The sequence below is a fragment of the Poecile atricapillus genome, chromosome 12 (assembly GCF_030490865.1).
Source record: "Poecile atricapillus isolate bPoeAtr1 chromosome 12, bPoeAtr1.hap1, whole genome shotgun sequence".
NCBI lineage: Eukaryota > Metazoa > Chordata > Aves > Passeriformes > Paridae > Poecile > Poecile atricapillus.
The window spans coordinates 10,028,240-10,049,097 of record NC_081260.1 but is presented as its reverse complement, the minus strand read 5'-3'; the positions used below and the strand labels follow the sequence as shown (position 1 = coordinate 10,049,097).

At 39.9% G+C, this 20,858-nt stretch overlaps 1 protein-coding gene across 5 annotated transcripts in view; it reads right to left on the bottom strand.

Annotated features, from left to right (window-relative positions):
• The window catches only part of TENM1 (teneurin transmembrane protein 1), a 234,956-nt gene that overhangs the window by 85,928 nt on the left and 128,170 nt on the right, over nucleotides 1-20,858 (bottom strand). For 4 of the 5 annotated variants that reach the window (XM_058847819.1, XM_058847822.1, XM_058847820.1 and 1 more), the window contains 3 exons: nucleotides 10,275-10,460; nucleotides 9,385-9,408; nucleotides 6,968-7,114 (listed from right to left, as the gene is read on the bottom strand). In XM_058847819.1, the coding sequence (XP_058703802.1) occupies nucleotides 6,968-7,114; nucleotides 9,385-9,408; nucleotides 10,275-10,460 (357 nt within the window). The remainder of the gene's footprint in view (nucleotides 1-6,967; nucleotides 7,115-9,384; nucleotides 9,409-10,274; nucleotides 10,461-20,858) is intronic. The other variant, XM_058847817.1, reaches the window with a different exon arrangement.

Below are 20,858 nucleotides of genomic sequence, written 5' to 3'. Positions count from 1 at the left end.
TTCTATGAGGAATGCTATTAATATTTATGGGGTCAGGAGTATGTGTCAATGGAATCACACAAAGTTTTCCATCAAACAAAATATATTTTCTTGCAGATAGATAGATAGATAGATAGATAGATAGATAGATAGATAGATAGATGATAGATAGGTACCTTATTCCATATAACGGAACATCACAAGTGTTGTGAAATTACTTCCTCAGCTATGCTTCTGCTGCAGTCATAGAAGGCTCATGTTGTTCTTGGTACAGCACATTTTCTGATGTAGACATTGGGCATCAATCTCTCTTCTACAGGGATGATCACCTTCAGCAGCCAGAAAAATTGGCAACGGTCCTACCCACTGGCTACTTTCCAGCAATATCTATCTCTCTACCTTCTGTGTCTGGGAAAATGCTGCACAATGTGTGTATTTCGTACTTCTTGTATTAGAGCCTCCCATGTTCTGCAGAATACTTGTGTTAAGGTCTCATTAAAATAAAAAAAACAGTTGGAAATGAAAAAAGCATTTTGTCAGCTCTAAGTTAAAGAACATTGAACAAGTCATATATTTTGTGCCTGATACAAACTCTGTCACCTACTTTTCGAATTCCAGCATCTCTATTCTTCTCATCCACCTCTGTAGTACTTGCAACTCATGAGTACAAATATGGGAATATTACAGTAACTCATGTTCCTGAAAATGGATTCACAATTGGTACAAATTGTCTCGATACAATTTCAGGAGCACCCAAGGACAGTAAAGAGGCACTGCATGGGGACACTGGTAAGGGGACAAAGAACAAAGTGGGTCACACCAGCAGTGGTGGCTTCCCACCTCACCAGTGAAGCACACAACAACTTACACAGCAGCTTCTTTTCTATTAAACCACTGAGACACTTTATTAACTGGCTATGGAAATGAAAAATTCAATCAAACTGTACCTCCCATATTGCTGATATTAGTTATTTTAATAAACTATCCACTACCACTAAGTTCTGATGAGGAAAACATAACTAAAATTGCTATTCTTCTTCTTAAAAGTTCATTAAATGAATAGAGCTCTCAACTTTTCAATCTTTTTTCACACATGCAGAAGATGTACTGAAGTTAACTACATGGTTAATGTAAACTAATAGATTTGAAGTTTTGTGGTAATATCAACTACCAGAATACCAGAAGTGGTGTAAATGCTTATATGGTGCATGAACATGTATGTAGACATGCTCACAAACACATCCTAATGATGTACTTGCTCAATGACTTGAAACTCTAATTTCTAACCAGTACATTGTGCTTAGTTTTGGGCACCATGACGTATCATAAGAAAGATATAAAGCTATCAGAAAATTTCCAAAGCAGAGCTATGAAGATAGTGAAAGGTCTCTAGGTGAAGCCCTAAGAGGAACATCAGAGATCACTTGGCTTGTTCAGCCTGGGGGAGACTGAAGAAGACCTCATTGTGTGTGGGAACCAAATTAGCTGGGATGGATGATACCCTGGACTGGGTTCCTAATGCAAAGGGAGTGGACCTGAGGCCTTGGGATGCAGCGTGCTGGGGGGGTTCTGATGGAGTCATCCTACCTTAGACTTACAAAGTCAAAACCCCTGTCCTGCGGTCATGATTGGATATCTGTCCTGAGATATCCCTATGTAATGCCAGGTTAACCATGCCCCCAGGTCTTTGGAGGCAGCCCCTTGGGCCATGTGGTCTCTGTGAACATTAAAATCTATCTTTGGCCACTCCATCGTACCTGTCCCAATTTATTCTGCCATGATCAACTGGCCAAACCAGGAAAGAGAGGTCTCAGAACTCCACTATGACAATTGTGGTGTTCTACACCTGCAGAGGGACAGACACTGATCTCTCCTCTCTGGTGACCAGTGACAGGACATGAAGCTGTGTCAGGGGAGGTTTAGGTTGGATATTAGGAAAAGGTTCTTCACCCAGAGGGTGGTTGGGCACTGGAACAGGCTCTCCTGGAAAGCTGTCACAGCACAAAACAGCACAAAACAGCACAAAACCTGACAGCTCGAAAGTTTGGATAACATGCTCAGATACACAGAGTAATTTCTGGGGCTGTCCTGTGTAGGGTCAGGAGCTGCACTTTCATGATTCTTGTGGGTCCTGTTCAGCTCAGGATATTCTATAATTCTGTAAGTACCAATGACTTTCATTTTCACTGCTGCAGAGCAGCCCAGAGGGGTATGTGTGTGTCACTGCACTCCTGCTCTGCCTACACTGATCCCAGTGAGTGCAAACCAGAGATGGAGCTGTGAGATCTATGTCCAGAATGTTTTCACAGAAAGTAAAAAAATGAGATTTAAGACTCTCCTTAAATATTGCCTGTGTTGACTTTATTCACCACAGGCTCAGTTCAGTCTAATTAGTGTTGCCAGGAATCTAAGCAAACAGAATCAAAGAGTAACTTCAGAAGAGACTAAGCATCAGCAGCAGCAACTGTCAAAGAGTCTCTAAAGCTTATTTTTATGCATTAATTCAAAGTGCCCAAATTTTATCCATAACACATAATATGCAGCAGACAGTGAGACTGTTAACTGAGAACACTGGTGTTTATATGAGGAAACCCATCAGTGTACCTATGTAAAGGCTTCAAGTGTTTTACTCAGTGAGTATCAGTAGTGTTTGGCCTTCCACACTCAGGACAATATGAATATATCAGGGTTTTCAGAAACTAAGTATCCCTAGAGAGTCCTCGCTGTTCAGCAGCAATGAAAACCATTCCCCATCAGTATTATTTATATAGGGTAATAATAGCATATTACTTATATATGGACTCAATATCTCTGTGATGGATAGGTTATTAAAATGCCAATGGACAGGTCAGAAATACATCAATATTTTAGCAGGACTGGTTATCAAACCAAGGCTATGCTGACTCATATATTTCCCTGTGCTTGGAAAAGCTTGGAGAAAGCTACAATAACTGTCTGAAGTGACTGAAGGCATATTTGGAAAAGAATTCAAAGCTTGTAGTAAACATCATTTTCCTTAAAAACAAACAGGCAAGATTGATTCATGAAAGAAGAATCATAAAAGGAGATGCAGGCAAATTTAAAAGAGAGATCTGTATCAAAGTAACTAATAAGAGTGACAGGCTGCAACTTTCAGCTTGAGACAAAGACCTGCTTGTGCAGCAGCTGGGTAAAAATATGTCCAAAAACCAGGAAAATTTTATCTTGGCTACAACTGAGTGGGGTGTGACCCACGAGCGCCCTGTGTGTCCCCACACCTCAGCAGTGTGTGTTCTCCCCCCTGCCCCAAGACACGGGCACTTAGCCTGCAAAGAACTCAGCAGAGCTTTCTAGAGATCTGGAGCTACTGGAGCTTCCAATGAGATTAAATTAGCAGCAGAACAAGAGGAAATGACCAGCTCACATGAGCTGAATTGCCATTTTATAAGCCAAAATCATGTCAGTTGTGACAGTTAAAGAAGGAGAGTAAGGAACGGGGAATTACCCTGAGGGAAAGGGAAATCACAGTGAGGGAAAGGCCCCACTGCAAAGGACACCTGTTTGACTCCTTGGCATTTTTTAATGGACATCACACTGCTAACAGACTCCAGAAGCACTCCATAAGAGCAAGTGCAAACCATGCCGTCGTGCATCTGTTATAATGCTAAGACCTTTTCACTGATATTTGTAGTGATATTTGAACAGGTAAACATGCCCTTAAGTCTGCGAGCAGGAAAAAGCTAACAGAGAGTTATGAGCTGGAATGGGAAAGGCAGCTATGGTAGAGCCAGGGAACAAGTGCAGCGAATCCTAATGGGGCTCTAAAAGAAATTGTACTTTCCCTGCCCCCAAGAATAGTTCCACATGTGCTTTATCTTATCACCAGCAGTAACTGCACTGAAGGGATCTTGGTGCTTCAGTGGCTGCAGGACCAGGATGCCTGTGAATATGCTTATGCCTTTTCTTTATATGATTAGATCAGTCCTTAAAAAATTAATGCAAGACTTTCCCCCTCTCAAAGCTTTTGTGCTCTTAATACAGGGCAAACAACAACACTAACACTTCCTCATGCCAATTAAATGACATTATTGAATCCTTATGGTTGGGACTAACCTGTGTTTTTTCCTATTGTGTAGGAATGTAGTTTTAAATGATAAAAATCTCATTTTTTTCCATCCCTGAAAGTACCATGGGACAAATTAACTGAAAAAATAACATTAAACTACACAAAGGTGTCCATTTGTTTATGTCCTAAAATTAGAGTCTGTTTGAAATTATAATTGCTCAACTTTACTTCAGCTTTGTTCTTTGGTGGTGACCACCTCCTAATGAACTTGAAGCACAATAGGACTGATACATAAATGTTTAATTTAAACACAACCGGAATGATTAAGCCCTTTGCTAGGTGAGAATTCCATGATTTAGCCTATACAAGGGCACTAAATTATCTGGGGCTATGTGTCACTGACTATGATCACATCCTAAGGCCTCAGGAAGTTACCAACTGTCAGCTGTGTTTCTTTAACTCATCTCAGCTGCAGGTGAAAATGCTAGTAACTTCCATCCTGATGGACCCACTCCAGCTGTGTAGCTTGATGGATGGAAACTTGCTATGCCACCATAATATTCTCATAGTCTAAGGCTCAACGTCCCAGCAAACAGGACTTAAGAGTTAAAGTCACACCTCCTTCCCAATTCCTGATTTTCCTGTTGTGTTGGTATACAAACTCTGAAACACACAGCTTCTGATTTCATGTTCATCTAATACTGGTGTAACTCCAATGACTTTAGGGGAATGTTTGTAATTTATACTTATGCCAAATCAGGTCCTATGAACTTCATATATATATATATATATATATATAAAGAAAAGTGGTTGTAATATGTAGATACAATTTTCTTTTCTTATATGAAATTGATTGTGAAGAAAACTTAATTACATTTAGCCCATCCATAGTAGTCAGATTAATTAAATATTCCTCTCTGCACATATCTCTAATTTTAATGTCAACAGAGCTGTCCTAGTCCATGTTATGTTGCCATTAAAAAGGGAAAAGAAAATTGCTTTTAAAACCTGCAGTGAAATGATGTGAAGTGTCTGCTTTAAACTGACAAATTCAAGGAGATTTAGAGTTAAAAGTGCCAACTCTTCCAATAACTTGCTGTTATTGCAGCATATAAAGCACCCAAAATCACAGTACAGGGCAGTTTATACGGAGCCAGTTCACAGAGTGTATCAGAAAATGCTTTCCATACATTACAGACTAAACAGGGTTTTAGTGGGCAGATTTAAGAGAGCGGGCGGGTGAGTCAGTGGCTTGGACAGCGGGGGAGAGCAGCGACAGATGGGAGAGCACAGGGGGGCAGGGATGCCAGCTGTGGGACCTTGTGTGACAGGGACACACACTAGTGCAGGAGAGCACACACAGTGGGCAGAGACAGGATTCTTGGACCTCTTGGAAATAAGGAGGAAAAGGAAGGATATGAGAGGAATAAGGTGATTTTGAATAAGGCTCAAAAATGAGGAAGCCTTTGCCAAAGGACAGCAGGGTCTTAGAGCCCACAGGATATAAAATCAGAAGGTCTCAAAATATATCTGTAAATGAGGAATCATCACTGAGTCAGAATGTTTCTATTGAGGTCCCACAGTGACCTCAGTTCTTGGACCTACATCAAGTTTAATTTATCAATGACCTAGAAGAAAACAGACAACCATCATAGCAAGGTTTGCCCCTACAGTCAAGTATAAGATCTCATCCAGGACACTGATATGGTCTTTAGGTGTGACACAATAAAACAATATGTATTTTAATACATCTCAGTATAAAATCTAAGGAAAAAAAAATTAACCATATTTGGGGCTGATCATAAAGGACCTTAAAGATCACTTTGTTCCAACCCTCTGACGTGAGGAGGCAGAGGGACATCTTGCACTAGACCAGGTTTCTCAAAGCCTCATCCAACCTGGCCTTGAATCCGTTCTCTGAATGAGAAAGCTGCACAGCTCTGAGGATGGTACAAGCACACAGTAAAGGCTGGTAGTAGGTGAAGGAGAGAAAAGCAATAGTCCTTGACTGTTCAGTAAATGAGTATTCCTTAAAGAGATAGGAAAAATAATTAACTCTGAGAGCAACCAGTCAGGAATATTGTGGCTTCTCTCCCAATGGCAAGTTTGAAATAGAGATGGATGTTTTTTCTTAAAAAAAAAAATGCTCAAACTCATATATTAGAACCAGCTATTGGAAAGGAAGCAGAGACCTATGTATGAAAGAACAGTGTTTTACCCAGCAAACCTAAAACTAATGCAACCTTAGAACGAAATCAAGATCATACAGGACTGAGGTGAGGAGCACCTAGTGCCAAATGCCCTTGTTCAACTGATAGAAAGGAGCAAATGATTATTTCAGTACAGGGCTCTGTTTATGGTACTTTCCAAAATCTCTTCTGCCCAATTTCTATACTAGTTTCCTCAACAGTCCTTCAAAAGTAGGTCCAGATAATTGCAAGAACTGTGCTGTGTCTCAGTAGAAATATTAAGAGAGAGACTAATTTTAAAAGCAACTGTAAATGTGCACTTTATGCTTGCAAATGTATTAAATTAATAATAATAGAAGACTAATTGGATGCGTTTTGACAGGCACAGAAGTTTTTTTTCATTTGGGTATTTCTTGGCTGTTTTTTTCTCGAAGACTGACAGAATCATGAGGAAGAGTGGAAAGGAGATACAAGAAATTACTTATTACACTTTTGTTGTGTTTTGCGTTTTATGAGAAAAAAACAAGTACTGGGATTGTAGATATGGCCACAGATACTTTCTGCCTTCAGTAGCATCAGCATACTGTTCCCTCACTCTGCTGCTTCAGATGAAGTCAGTGGAACAACTGTCTTGAGCAAACAGACAAACATTGACATTTTATGATAAAAAGGAAAGCATACACCAAAACTGTGGATTTAAATGACAGTCAAGGATGTGACAGATAAACAGAGACACATGAATTATGTATCATACCTCCATCATTGTCCAGGTTATCTGCACACACCATTTCCATGACAACGTTACATCCCGAGCCACTCCAGCCCACTTGACAAACACAGTGCCACCCATTCTGATCAAGAGTGCACCTCCCATTTCCATAGCAGAGACCTGGGCAACCATCTAAAACAGAAGGTGTGAAAAAAAAAAAGAGTTTTCATTAAGGGATATTTCCTCTTATTTTGCAGTTGCAATTATTCATTAGCATTCCTACTTCTAGTACTATACTTGCTCCCTTTAAACAATCACAGCTTGGAAGCCACTTACATTTCTGGCTGAATATGGAAAAATCCCCAACTTAGTCCTTCCCTTTGCTTGCCCAAAAGTAGTTTCTCAGTGAGGAATGAAGATTTTTTTTAGTGTTTAATATTTTGTGCACAGGAAAAAAGTGAGCAAAGTCAAGCTATGAAGTTCTAAAGTCATGTCCATCTCTTTCTCTATTGAAAAATAAACTGTTGTTCACTAACAATATCATACACATAATCAAAATTTATATCAAAGATGCACATGGAAAATATTGTCTAAATGACAAACTGGCATCTGTGGACATAATCCTACACATTGCAGCGAGTGGAAGTGACCTTTTTATTCTGTTCATAAATACTCATCTGACTGAGAAAAAGCCTATTTGATTTATGCTACAGCACACACTTTCCACAGACGGCAATTGAGGAAATATTGCCTTCCTGTTCCACTTTCTTCCCTTATAGCTGATTCCAACAGAACCAACACATGCCCTTTGGTGGCATTGATTCTAGATCAAAACTGGACCAAGGACTGTAGCATCCTCTTGATTATATACTTGCAAGCTCTGAATCAATAGTAACTTGGAAATTCACATCTAGATTTCTTGCCTGTAAGAGTGAGAAAGGAACGGTCTCTTGGATGTGTACACTCATGTCCATCTGCTTGCATAGTGCAGTGCCAGCTCAGACATTTGTCACACATGGAGCCAAAGGACAATGGATAAAGCTTGGCAGTAAGTTTAACAGAGTGAGCGCCATCAAATCTAAGATGGCTCCTTACTTTTTGCCACCATGGACACATACAGGGTCTGAAAGCTCCTGAGCACCTGATACTGATCATCAACACACAGGCCTTATCAGAGAGAGGGTTTTTTTGATGAGGAAAGAAGAATCAGTGCCTGCCAGCCCCAAGATGCTCCAAATGGACTTTGGAGGAGCCAGCTGGAGAGCCTGGTCTGTCAGGCTGCGATTCACAGCCCCACATGCAGCACATTTTCTGGTAACTTTACATGAGACACACAATCTCCCTCCTTCTCACCCTTGGCACACTTTATCAATCACATCTGCAAAACAGAGGGATCAGAGAGTCTGACTCTCTTGCTCTGAAGAACTGGAGATGGGTGGCACCCTTATCTCACACTGAGTTATAGAAGATGCTACTCCAAAACAACATGAACTTGGCAAAAACCAAATATACTATAAAACCCTCCTTCAGGGAGTTGGGGGACAGGGAAACGTGAGAGCTCTTTTGGGTAATGTTAGTGTCTTTCCACTTTCAATGACTTGGCTGAGTTAATTAATTTCTGTACATGACTGTATTTTGCTACTGTGTATGGTTACCCTCAAAGTCTATAAATGCAATAAAATGAATGCTTATGTGCTTTTATTATTATCTAATTCCAAAGAAATAAAGTAAGAAACAGAAAATAAGCACTGAGCTCTTTTGGAAGTAATGGTTAGTTTGGTATTTCAGTGAGCAGCACTTTTGGAAGGGGCTGAGCATCACTGCTCTGCTCAGCGTGGGCCAGGCAGAGGGATTGCTGTCCCACTGGGGGAAGGTTCTTGCACTGACATGAATGAGCAGGACCTGCGGCAAGGCACAGGAATCAAATGAACAGCACCAGACACAATGCAACATCAAATTTAACTCTTGTATCAAATGATTTGAAGAGAACTAGATCACATCTGGCACAGACAGCTTTAGAAAGCAAGAGTACTTCTCTAGCAAAACTTACTTCAAGCATAAATGACAAAAGAGTATTTTTTTTACTTCTCATGGGAGACAGTATCAAGACGAGCTTTTTAGCAAGTGCTCAGCTCTGGCATTACTTTGAATGGTAAACAAGAGCAAAAAATGGATTTGCCTAACACAGCACATCAGATGGCCCTGTAAAACATGCTTACATTGCTACAACTTTGCAAATGAGTTGAGCACATTACTTATTAAAAACTGCAGTTTCTGCTGTAAATCTCTGTCTCTGTGTGTGCATATATATCTATATATACCTCCATAAACAAATATGTCATCTATTCTGGGAACCTAGCAGAACAGAAACTTGAATAAAATGAGTAACAGAAAATATTCCATTCCCAATACTTTTGTATATTTTCATGACTTTTTTTGGAATGCTGATATGAAAAGCTTACCTTGAACAGCATCTAAGTAGTGAGCTTAAAAAAGAAAAGAACAAAACTGAGATGGGTCAAACTTCTGTACCACATGAAACCAAACGTATATTTGCTTATGGCTTCACACCTGGGGATTAGATATAAAATGTCTCCCTCTTCCTGCAGGCAGATCAATTCCTGCTGCTGTGACCAGAACACTGTGTTTGTGACCGTTCTCCATTTGATGACAAGTGTGCTGGGGCCACGCCTGGTACTGTCTACAATGCCAACAGCAGGTCTTTTTGTCTTTTTAAGTGTTTTGGTCCTTCTGTGGATTTGCTCTAAACAATCTTCAGAAAATTAGGCTGTTCCTCCATCACAAACCTAATTCTTGATTTAGCAAATCTGATTTAGTGAATTCTAGAGCCAGGGAATGAATTATCTTGACTTCTAAAAAGATCTGAAAGCTTTACCTCATTAGGAATATTGTTAGAAGTCAGCTCTAGGAAAAATACCATTAGCAGTAAGCAAAATATATAAATCCTCAGATGGAAAGGCAAGAGATTTAATGCAACAATTACATAAGGTAAATAATAGCTTTGTCTCCTCACACCTTCTATTTTTTAAACATTTTTTTTTCCTTCCTGACTATAAAATTCACACATGAACACATCCCAAAGATATGTTAGGACTGAGCTATCTTTCCTTTCTGTGATTTTTTTTTTTTTAATTAATTAATGTTATTTCCTCTATACAGAAAGCTGTGCCAACAGCGTGCGGAGGCACCTTTTTTACACCTGTCTGGATTCTGAGTCTCTGTTTCCCCAAACTGATTTCAATCAGAACAGATGATCAGAATGATGGCGATCTGTGTAGGACTGGATTAAGATTTTATGTATTTCATTTCTTGAGATACAAAAGCCCCTTACCAATGGTGCAGTGGTCCCCTTCCCATCCAGGGCTGCACTCACACTTCCCGTCCTTGCACTGCCCGTGCTCGGCACAGTGGGAATGGCAGGTCCGTTCTTCGCAGGTGGGACCCACCCAGCCCTCTTCACACTGGCATATCCCTCTGGAGCAGACCCCGTGGCTGCCACAGTCCAGGGTACACAGCTCTGCACAGAAAAACAAAAGTACACCATGTGGAACAGCACTTTCATACTGCAAACAGAATTTGCATCAAGACTGTTGGGGTTTGGTTGGGTGTCCTTCCTTTTGTTCCTTCTCACCTACGGAATTTTTACCCATTAGCTGTGGGGACACCTGATTGATGGTACTTGTTGGGTGCTCGAGAAACACAAAGTTTGTCTGGGGCCAGGGGGGAAGAGGGGCAGGGGAGGGGAAGGGCAGGGGCAGCTGGGGGCTGGGTGGCTTCTTGGGCTTGAGAGCAAGACACTCTCTCGGAGCTGTTGCCTTTTGGAGAAGGGAATTTGCCATTACCCAGATACAGCTGCTGCTGCTTCTTCTCCTTCTTCCTTCTTCGTCTGTGGGCTCCCACACCCCCTGTCCTGCCGGGACGTGTGGCAGTGCCAGGCACCGCCGCGGAGCTGCTGATCCACCTCAGCCACCGGCCCAGGATCTCTGCTCATCCCTGCTGTTCCAGCTGGGTGTTCCTCAGAGCCCTGCAGGAGCACTGGGACTGCCCCAGGGGGTTTGGGAACAAAGCCTCTCCTCCATCCCTTCCCGTCTCAGCCGAGAAGGCTGTCACGGGGTCCCTGGTTCTGTTTTGTTGTTAACACTGTAGTTATTGTTGTTTGTTTGCCTGGTTATACATACTAGTAAAGAACTGTTATTCCTATCCCCAGATCTCTGCCTGAGAGCCCCCTGATTTCAAAATTACAGTAATTTGGAGGGAGGGGAGGGGGTCTACATTTTCATTCCGAGGGAGGCTCCTGCCCTCCCTAGCAGACACCTGTCTTCTAAACCGAAACAAAGACTAATTCACTTCTGTATAAATATCATTCATCAGCTGGATCAAACATGAGATTTTGTCATTCAGCACAGACCTTAAGCAATCTGGCTGCCTCCTTCTTTAGCAGTTACTTGTCAGATCATTTATTTGTTTGTGGTGGGGACTGCAAATGATGGCTTTGCAGAGGTTAGAGCAATAGATCTGAACCAGACAAACAACGTCATTAAAAAGTCCAAATCTTTTGACTAATTCTTCTGAGACTCAATTCTAAAAACTCTTACAAACTCAAATATTTTGAGCTGAATTAAAGGACAGAGTGCCACACAAAATACATATAAGCAAACCAATCTTTTAGATATACAAATGACTGTAGTGATGACAAAATGGTCTTCACTTGCAGTACAGACAGCCACCAGAAAGGGAGTAAGAGACGAGGCAAGCACCTCACTCTGACAGCAGTATGCAACAATACATGACCTACAGGCCATTCAGATCCCCCTAGTTCTAAAATGGCTTTTGAGGATTCAGACTTTTTTTTCCTTCCTGACCTTCATGAGAAGGTCATGACCTGCTAAGAAACCAGGAAAGCTGTTTCAAGTAATACCTCCTTCACTGCCCTTGGAAGAATTTCTCTACCTAGGCACTGTAGAACAGCCCTGATCATGAAATGAATTGTTTCAATACATCACCAATTCTACTTCCATGTATACCAAAGTTGTTCTGTGAAAAGAATGGTTTCATTATAGAAAGGTTCCACATAGCTCGAATTTATTTAAAATAATTATTGTAAAGACACAGTATTTGCTTGTTATCCCACAATTAACCTGCTACAGAAATGTCTCCTTCCTCTTGGAAAGCAGCTGATAGCACTTAAAGTATATGCCAAACACTCTGCTCTGATCTCAAATGTCAGTGCTACATATTTAGTTGTGGCAGGATTTTTCCCCTGACAGATTTTAAACAAAGATCATTTAGATCTTGGAACTATTGTATATAAACATCCTTAAAAGCATTTGTAGTGACAAATGTTGTCACTTACATACCAAGAAAAGTTTTTAAAGTTTAAATTGAAATCTTATCTTCCAATCATTTTAACAAAAGAAAAAAGCAGCACAGAACTTGAACAGCACAGTGACATCAAAGACGTGCTGAGCTGTCTTGAGTGAGAACTTAGCCTTTATTTTTGTTAATAGCCAGGGTGACAGAACAGTGCACAGTCAAAGTGATGGGTGAGTGACAAACTGCAAGAGCATTGTCCAACTCAAATTCAGAAGCAGAAGGCATGGTATAGAATATCACACAAAATCCAGTAAAAGCAACTGCAAAGTACTGTCCTTAGGAAGTCATAATCAGCTATATAAAAAAATAACTAAATTTACTACTTGGACAGGCAGTTGTGTTATACTGGAGAACAAGATAAAAATAATCATCTGATGATATGATTCTATGATATTCCTGAAAAGCAATACGTAAGATAAGGAAAGAGACTGCTCTGTTATATTCAAATGAAAAATTGTGCTGAGTCTGGGGCATTATTCCTTAGAAAGTCTTGATTACTGCCTGCTGATCATATACTAATCTAACTGCTTCACGCCTTGGACTGCCTGCCTGCAGGTACTGGAAAGGATTTCTTCCCCCTTGCTGCATAATTTGTCTTGGCTCTTTTGTTTTGTTACTTGTTTGTTCCTTGGAAGCCTGGGAGATCGCTCGGAGGACTATAGGAGGACTTGCTTTCTTATTCCATTGGTACTGAAGCTGTCCAAATACTTGCTCCTACGTTTAGGAAGAAAATTGATCCCACCAGGTCACAAAAGCATCACCCCCAAGAAGACTGGCAGCGGATCGCTGGTTTTATTTGAACCTATCTTTCCAGCTTGGGCATTGGCCTACTCCTGAGAATTAAATCTAGCAAATACTTTCAAGAATTTAGGCTGCTGGAGGGATGTGTTTGATCTTCCCTGATCTCTGTCTAGCTCATTATAATTACAGCTTTTGATAATTTACTTCAAGTGGCAAAGATTGTTAAGAGAATATTAAGAAATATTTTGTAGTTTACAATATTCTGAGGTAAGTGGAACTGATGGTCTTTTTGACCCTCTGGATTGACATTCTACTACACTGATTTCTGCAGTTGTGGGCCTGGCTTAGTTCAACTGACTTCAAACCTTTAGGGAAGATTGTAGGCATTGAAATACTGAAGTGCAATGATTGAAGTGAGGAAACAAAGCAATCCATAGAGCTTCTGACCCTGTCAGCAGTGCTAGCAGATCCTGCCACTTCTCTATCTGTAAACAGACCAAAGAACCAGCTGTGGAAAACCTTGAACATATTCCCACACATGGCATGCATGGCTGCATCTCATGTCTGTCTACCCTGCAGAATCTAATCATGACAAACTCATCTTCCAAGCAAAAGAAATAACAGCATGGACCTGAAGGCAACGTAGGCATATTCCTACCACAGGGACAGAGCTAGATCTTGCACACGTTCCTCAGTTAAAGCATAAAAATTAAACAGACCTTAAAATGTTAGAAAGTTTTTCCACTGTTTTCCCTACACATTGAATAAAATATTTAAACACAACTTAAGTTCTTAATCTTTAATGAAGTGGAGATACTACATTACCTATCTTATAAAAAAATATCCTAGGTCAGTCCATATAGTCTTCACCCATAAGGCTTCTTTTTTTTTGTTCTATTTTCCAGCATAAGATCATACTTGAAATTAACTTACCTAGTTCTTGCATTTCCTTCTAAAAATGAGTTTTTCCCCCAAAATAAAAAGTCTAAATGTCCTTTAATGAAAACCAAACCAAATTTTGTAAGCACCAGATGTAATGAAATGAAGTTACTTAGTCTGGACCAAACACTTTCCTCAGCCACCCTAGCTGACCTGAGGTTCAGCCAATTCACACTTTGTTGTCACTGAGGCAACCTTGAGACTTACATTCTTTTTGGTGATTTCATAAGGCTTCAGGAATGCTGTTTATCATGATAATGTATTCTTCTGCCAAGCAAATCCAAGATTCTCCACAGATTTCTCATGCAAAGCAGGGGAAATCAAGCCTAACGTCATCCTATTAATGCTGTGGCAGAACATGCAGCTTTAATCCACAGCTAATTCAAACAACTAAGATCAAAAAAAAGAATTATCAGTTCAGGTTGTCCTGCTTTTAAATGCAAAACTATTTCTTAATTCCTCCTGCAGATAAACAAACTCAGAAATCTCTGTGTAGCAGGGAGCCGCATTAGCATTTGTGTTTGTATTGAGGGTTTCTCCCAGACTGGACAAATTTAGATACTCCAGTGAGTGCCCAGGGACCAACTGCAATGAGAAATTATACAATAATTTTAACTAGGTAAATAAATAAAGATGATGTGGTAAAAATTCACACAGAAGTGAAGCTGGACAGCAAGTCAGATATGGTGCGACTGTTCAGTTCACTGGAGCATCTTCCTCCTTCCAAAGCAGCTGGTCCTACAGGACATAGAAGCACCACAAAATGCAGCAGAGCCAGCACAGTGCAGAAGGCCTTTGAGCTGTAGGTCAGTGCAGCAGTTGAGACAGCCAAAAATGTCTTCTCTGATTGAAACAGCTATTCCACTCCTCTTCATCCATCTCCTGGCTCTGTGATCCCTGCCTAGATGTGAAACCGGTGAGATGATTCAGATCATGGAACTGTCAGATAATTATTCAGTTTATTTTCTTGGGTTAATACCTGACAGCTAGCTGAGCTAAATCAGCCCAAGGAGAGATCAAAGCAGCAATACAGGCAGGATGAGGGAAAGGATGCAAATCCCAGCCTGGACAGAGACTGTCCTGCTGAGGAGCCATAAGCTGTGCCATCATCTGACTGCAAAACACAAGAGCAAAGAGATGACTTACGTAAGACAACAAGGGAGGCAGGTGACAACAGGTACAGTTTGGATTAGTTGACTCAGGGATATTACATTACAAGCCTTTACTTGTGTTGTTCCATTAATTGCCACTCATTCTTAAAATGTACAGTGGCATGCTCACAATTCCTTGACCATGTTGGTGGCTTAGGCTTGTAGGCTTACATAAACCCACCTCCTCCCTGCCACTCCTCTGTGTCACGGTTTAGTGGGATATACACCTGCCTGCCTGAGCTCTGGGCAGACCTTGTGCAGCAAGCTGGGTTGCAGGCTGGTCTGTGGCTGAGACCCACTCCTCAGTATATGTGAATTTTCAGGGATCCCAGGAAACCGAGTCACCCAAATTCACAGTAATTCATGACCCTGTGTCAGTTTTTGTACACTTTGAAATCCAAACAAGGTTCTCTAAATGTAGGCCTGGAAAGTTAATTTTGTTCTTGAAGAAAGCCCAGCCATGCAGAGTCACTGTGAGCATCGTGCTGGCAGAGTGCCGGAGGCTGGCCTCAATCGACCCCGACAGCTTCCCTCAGACTTTCATCAAACACAGTTTGCATCAAATATAAAATTCTGAGTCCTTAGACTCACACTAATTAATGTAGAAGAGACTTAAAAAATGTTCAACTCAGTCTAGAATTTTTACTGACATGTCCTTAAATCTGAATGCTCATTAATTTCTTGGAAAAAGGCAAATGTGAGCTGTGAACCATTATTTGTACATATTCTTGAGAAGGAGACAAATAGTTGATTATTCCTGAGCTAATCTAAAAAGCATTAAAATTTCACTCCACACTCTTCATTTTAATTACCTAAGTCAACAATGAGTTCTTTCAAATGTGTTTTATAATAAGTTCCTACTTATGTGTTATGAAAAGGAAAATTAAAGCTAAATATTTTATAATTTGTAATGATAAGGGAAGACTTTAATGTTAATTCAACATGTGTCAGAAATAACTCCTAGAAAATCAGGCTAAGAATACAAAACTATATGTAAACAAAGGTGGCCAAATACTATGAAACACTCATTCTACTTTCGTTTATGGTGGTGAGTCTTGTTCTACAGATAGTCTAAACTTTCAGTATTATATTAATAATTTTGCTATCCATTTTTTAATATGTGGCTTTCCATAAAGATTAGAAATTAATCTACCCTCAGTCTCACCCAATAACCTTAACTGCCAGAGGCAGCAAAAAAATCACCTATCTAGACCTAATAAAGAAGTTTTTTCAATTTAAATATACATTGCATTTAATAAGTTTGTGTGATAATTTCAACAATGTTCCTGAGCTTTTTAAATTACCTTCCTGCTGTGTCCTGGAGACAATTCTCTCTTAGCTTTCATTTTCAGCAACTGACTTTATTAATATAATTTTTTACACCACAAAAAAGTTCAAAAATGTAAAGTTTTAGGAGTTTCAAAAGCACTTGAGCTTTTTTTTTCCCGTAAAATCTAATGGAAATTTGCTCCCCTTAAAGAATGTTATGGAGGAGTGCATGTAAACTGTAAAGGTTTCATGCAGACATCAAGTTATACATAGTCTAGAGAAGATTATATTTTTATGGTACAGCTTATCTTATTTACCAATTTACATAAGCTTCCTTGGCAATCTGGATGTTAACTGCATCTGATCTTGGCTTTTCCAGCAGTGTCACAGTATGTTAGTTAGGTGTGTCATTTTTTACATTCTTAGTCAACCACAGCTATGCCAAGAAACCATCCTTGGAAGTGTTCAAGGCCAGGTTGGATGGGGCTTGGAGCATCCTGGTCTTGCAGAAGATGTCTTTGCCCATGGCAGGGAGCTGGAATTGGAAGATCTTTAAGATCCCATCTAACCCGAGCCATACTATGATCTATGATGAGTCAAGGTCAGCACAGCAGTTTTAGGGGCAACACAGCAGTACTACATCTGTTATACCAGTGTCCAGTGCCACCTGCTCCTCAAGCTTGAGATGCAAATCAAAAGGATTTGCAGATTTCTTCAAAACATTAATGCTGGAGTCCTTCTCTTGTCAGCTGCCAGGTTTTGTGAGCATGTTTCCTTTGGAAAACTGAAATCAGGCTCCTTTGTGGAGAGGCAGCAATGCTGCACTGCCCGTCTCCTCCCTATCCTCTGCACCACTGAGGAACATGTGATGGGAACTTGCCACAGAACTTAATATGAAATTTAGTACAATCAGAAATAAATCAATATGATAGATCATCTCCAAATGACTAATCTATTTTAACATAAATTTATAAAGAACAGACCTGCACAGGACTTCACAGGATCATCTATTATTGTTTCAAGTTAAATCATACCTGGCATCCCTGAAAAGCTCCCAGCAACAGAGAACAGGACTATACTATGACAGGCAATTCATACCACTATCAGACCATCTTCACAGACAAATATGCTTTCAATCTAAATTTCTCTTGATCCAACATTCCTTATCCTTCTCTTCATGCATTGCATACTAATATCTGACACTGAAATATATTAAAGGTCACCTCACAATACCAGAATAATGTGCTATAGTTGGGTGAATAAATTCAAAGCAACTCTTTCTGCAAAACTATTGCATTGAATTTATTATCATATATCTTTACAAAATAATTTTCATAGTCATTTCCAAAGATTCTGTCCTTGCCCAAAGTGGGACAGGGTGGCCCCATCCCAACAAAAGACTCAAAGAGTGAGATTCATCTCACCTGAACTGAAACATTTGTCTGAAATACTTTTCTGTTACAGTCTGCTATCAGACTAGAATGCTTAAATTTATTCAGCTATTGATATTTATCTTTTCTGACACTGTCACGAAGCAAGACTGTAGCATGCATATAAAGCTGTGTTAAGGCAAAGAAGAATTATTTGGAAAAAATCTTAAGGAGAAAACATGTCCAACTCTAAATTTCATCTGCCCTCATTTCTGGCTCTGAGCAATGTTAGAGAGGCTCATAACATACTCCAACTATTTACAGTTTTCCATGAATTACACAAACATGGACATGCCTTAGCCCCCTTAAACACCATTTTTTTCATGTGTTTTCTTGATGTCTTCTAATACTCAAATTCATATTAACTACCCCCTTTCCTGCATGATTACATGACTGATAACCTGTTTCAATTTTCTCTTCAGTAGATCTCTGGGTTTTGTCATGAAATAGATTAGTGATTCCAGAAAATAAGCTTTTGTTTGGTCTCATTAGTGTTTTAAAAAAACCAGCACAGCTGAAATCTGGCCCAGGCACTGTAAGTCTTACTAAGTATTATCTCAGGAGCTGTTCTGCCAGGAGGCAAAGGCACTTCAGAAGGTTGGGTCTTCCTCAGATAGACTAGAGTTGCAGAAAAGAACTACTGAATAGCCAGTAACTTCAGAAAATAAATGTGGGGGATCCAAACTTCACACAGCCCTGACTATTATTTGGGATAATTCAGACACAATTGCACAATGATCAACTCCATCTACCAAAGACAAAACTTCCCCAAAACTTCTTCATTCCCCAAACATTACTTCACTTTAAACCTTCCTACTCTAAGTTCTATGTAGAAAACTTCCTGGTGTCTAGCCTTGCAGTTACCTAACTACCTTTCTTATTTTCTTACCACACATCACAACATATAAAATAAACCCACTGGAACTAAAATGCCATATCCTCACTGTTTGTTACTCAGAATGTTTCACTATCCATACAGTGGTGGTTTTAATTGCTTTCTGGAAATAATCCTACCATCATCTCATTGAACTTATTCTTGATTCATTAGGTACTCTATAAATAACTCTTCTGGCCTCCAGTAGGAAGGTTGCCATTAGCACTACTGTGCATCACAAAATGTATGAATGCAATTGCATTTAAAAGGCCCTGCAAGGTAGTTTCTGATAATGCTACATCTATTTACAAGCACCTTTTCAAAACTGGAAGCCTCAATTTGCTTGCATACAAAATGTATTTGTGTAGAAAAGTAATCAGTGGACAGACAGAAAGGTCTAGAGGGCAAATACAACAGAGGCTGGGGAAATGACAGAGCAACTTTTTCCCCTTCTGAGATGTTTTATCACACTTTTTTCACCCAGTTTTATTTTTCATCTGATGAAGATTTTCGTCCTGATCCAAATCCAATTTATGTATATAAAAAACCTCACTCTATATCGATTTCACTGTGGTTCAAAATGGTATTTTTACAGTACAAAAATGTAATCAATACAGCCTGAAGAAGCTGGACTGGTAATGGTAAACATACTAACAGATACTCCATTTCAGGCAGCCAAAGCACTGAAAATTGATACCACTGAAAAGGATTCCTCATTTGGCACTGGGAACATCTCTGTGTACCCAGCCATTGCACTGGGGCAAAGGAGAATACAACTATGCTGGGCTTGCCACATAAGAGACTTCAGCTGCAGAACTTGTCTCTTTCTTAAGATGATACAGGTTGGCAGGCTGGACAAGGCCAGCTTGGGCAACATTTAAAATAAATGAGTAGAAGTGTAACCTAATAGCAAGGAAAATTAAACTGACACAAGGGCAGGGAAAAGCACACAGACCAGGACATTTTTAAAATACTGTTGTCCAAGTAAATGTGGAGTTTCCTTGTCAAATTTGGTCCTGTTTTATAATTTGTCTTCACTGTTTCATTTCAAGTTGTACTTGCAGCAAAGCAGTGAGGGTCAGTCATCAATGGAGACTTTGACTAACAAGCTCTGAAATACTCTGCAACACCCCAAGAACCACAAAAGGAAGTGCTGTGCAATGTCTACCTTGTTCGGTATTTTGTTTGATCAGGAGAGTGGTATGAAAGCAGTCCAGAACAATCTGTCATGAGCCATAATGAGAGAGATGAAAGCAATGGCTTTGTGCTCACTCACAGAGGGGAAAATGCAATTCACAGTTCCTTGGACTGAAAAGCCAGTTGTGCAGGAAAAATGGGAAACCTGTTGAGCAAGTGACAGACCACAAGAATCAGGGAAGGCATGAGGCCTGTGATAACGATGAGAAACCTGAAGAACAACCATGGCTTTGTGGGGAAAAGGGAAATAGGCAAAGAGATGGCTCAGTAGGTTCATTCAATATAGCTGTCTCACAGGTACAGCCTGAACTAATACAGCATCAAAAGAAAATAAAGATTTTGAGATACTTATTTGCAGCAAAAGTTCACCAGATTGTCTGAGGGGATCAGGATATGTCTGTATAAGCATATCGCAGAACAACTATTGTTAACACTGATTCAGGCTCTGCTCAGAATATAAAGCTTTTCACAATTATTTAATTACTAAGTTTGATTATTGATACCCACTAAAGAAATAATGATTTATTTAAGTATTATTTCCAACAAGTAGGCACCAATCTTTAATTCGCTGGCTTACAGGATGACCTTTGAATGTGGGTCCCCTCACAAAAATTGTGCTGGTCTGTGCTTTGAAAGTTGGATGTACTTGCTGACTTCAGTAATGAATGTATATTTTACTTATCCTATTTTGAAAAAGCTGAAAATGCTGAAAAGGTGGGCATTGGCATACACTTATGAATGTATTACATGAAAATCTATTCAGTTTCATCTCTGTAATAGCAATGGCAGCCCACAAGTGACAGAGATGCCATTGTTGCCCAAATCACACACAGAGCTGGCACTCAGAAGGAAAGGGGATAATAATTTGCAGAATGTACATCTATGCCCTGGGACTGAATGCTTTTAAAATGATGTGATTTTTATCTTATTTTTTTCAGTGA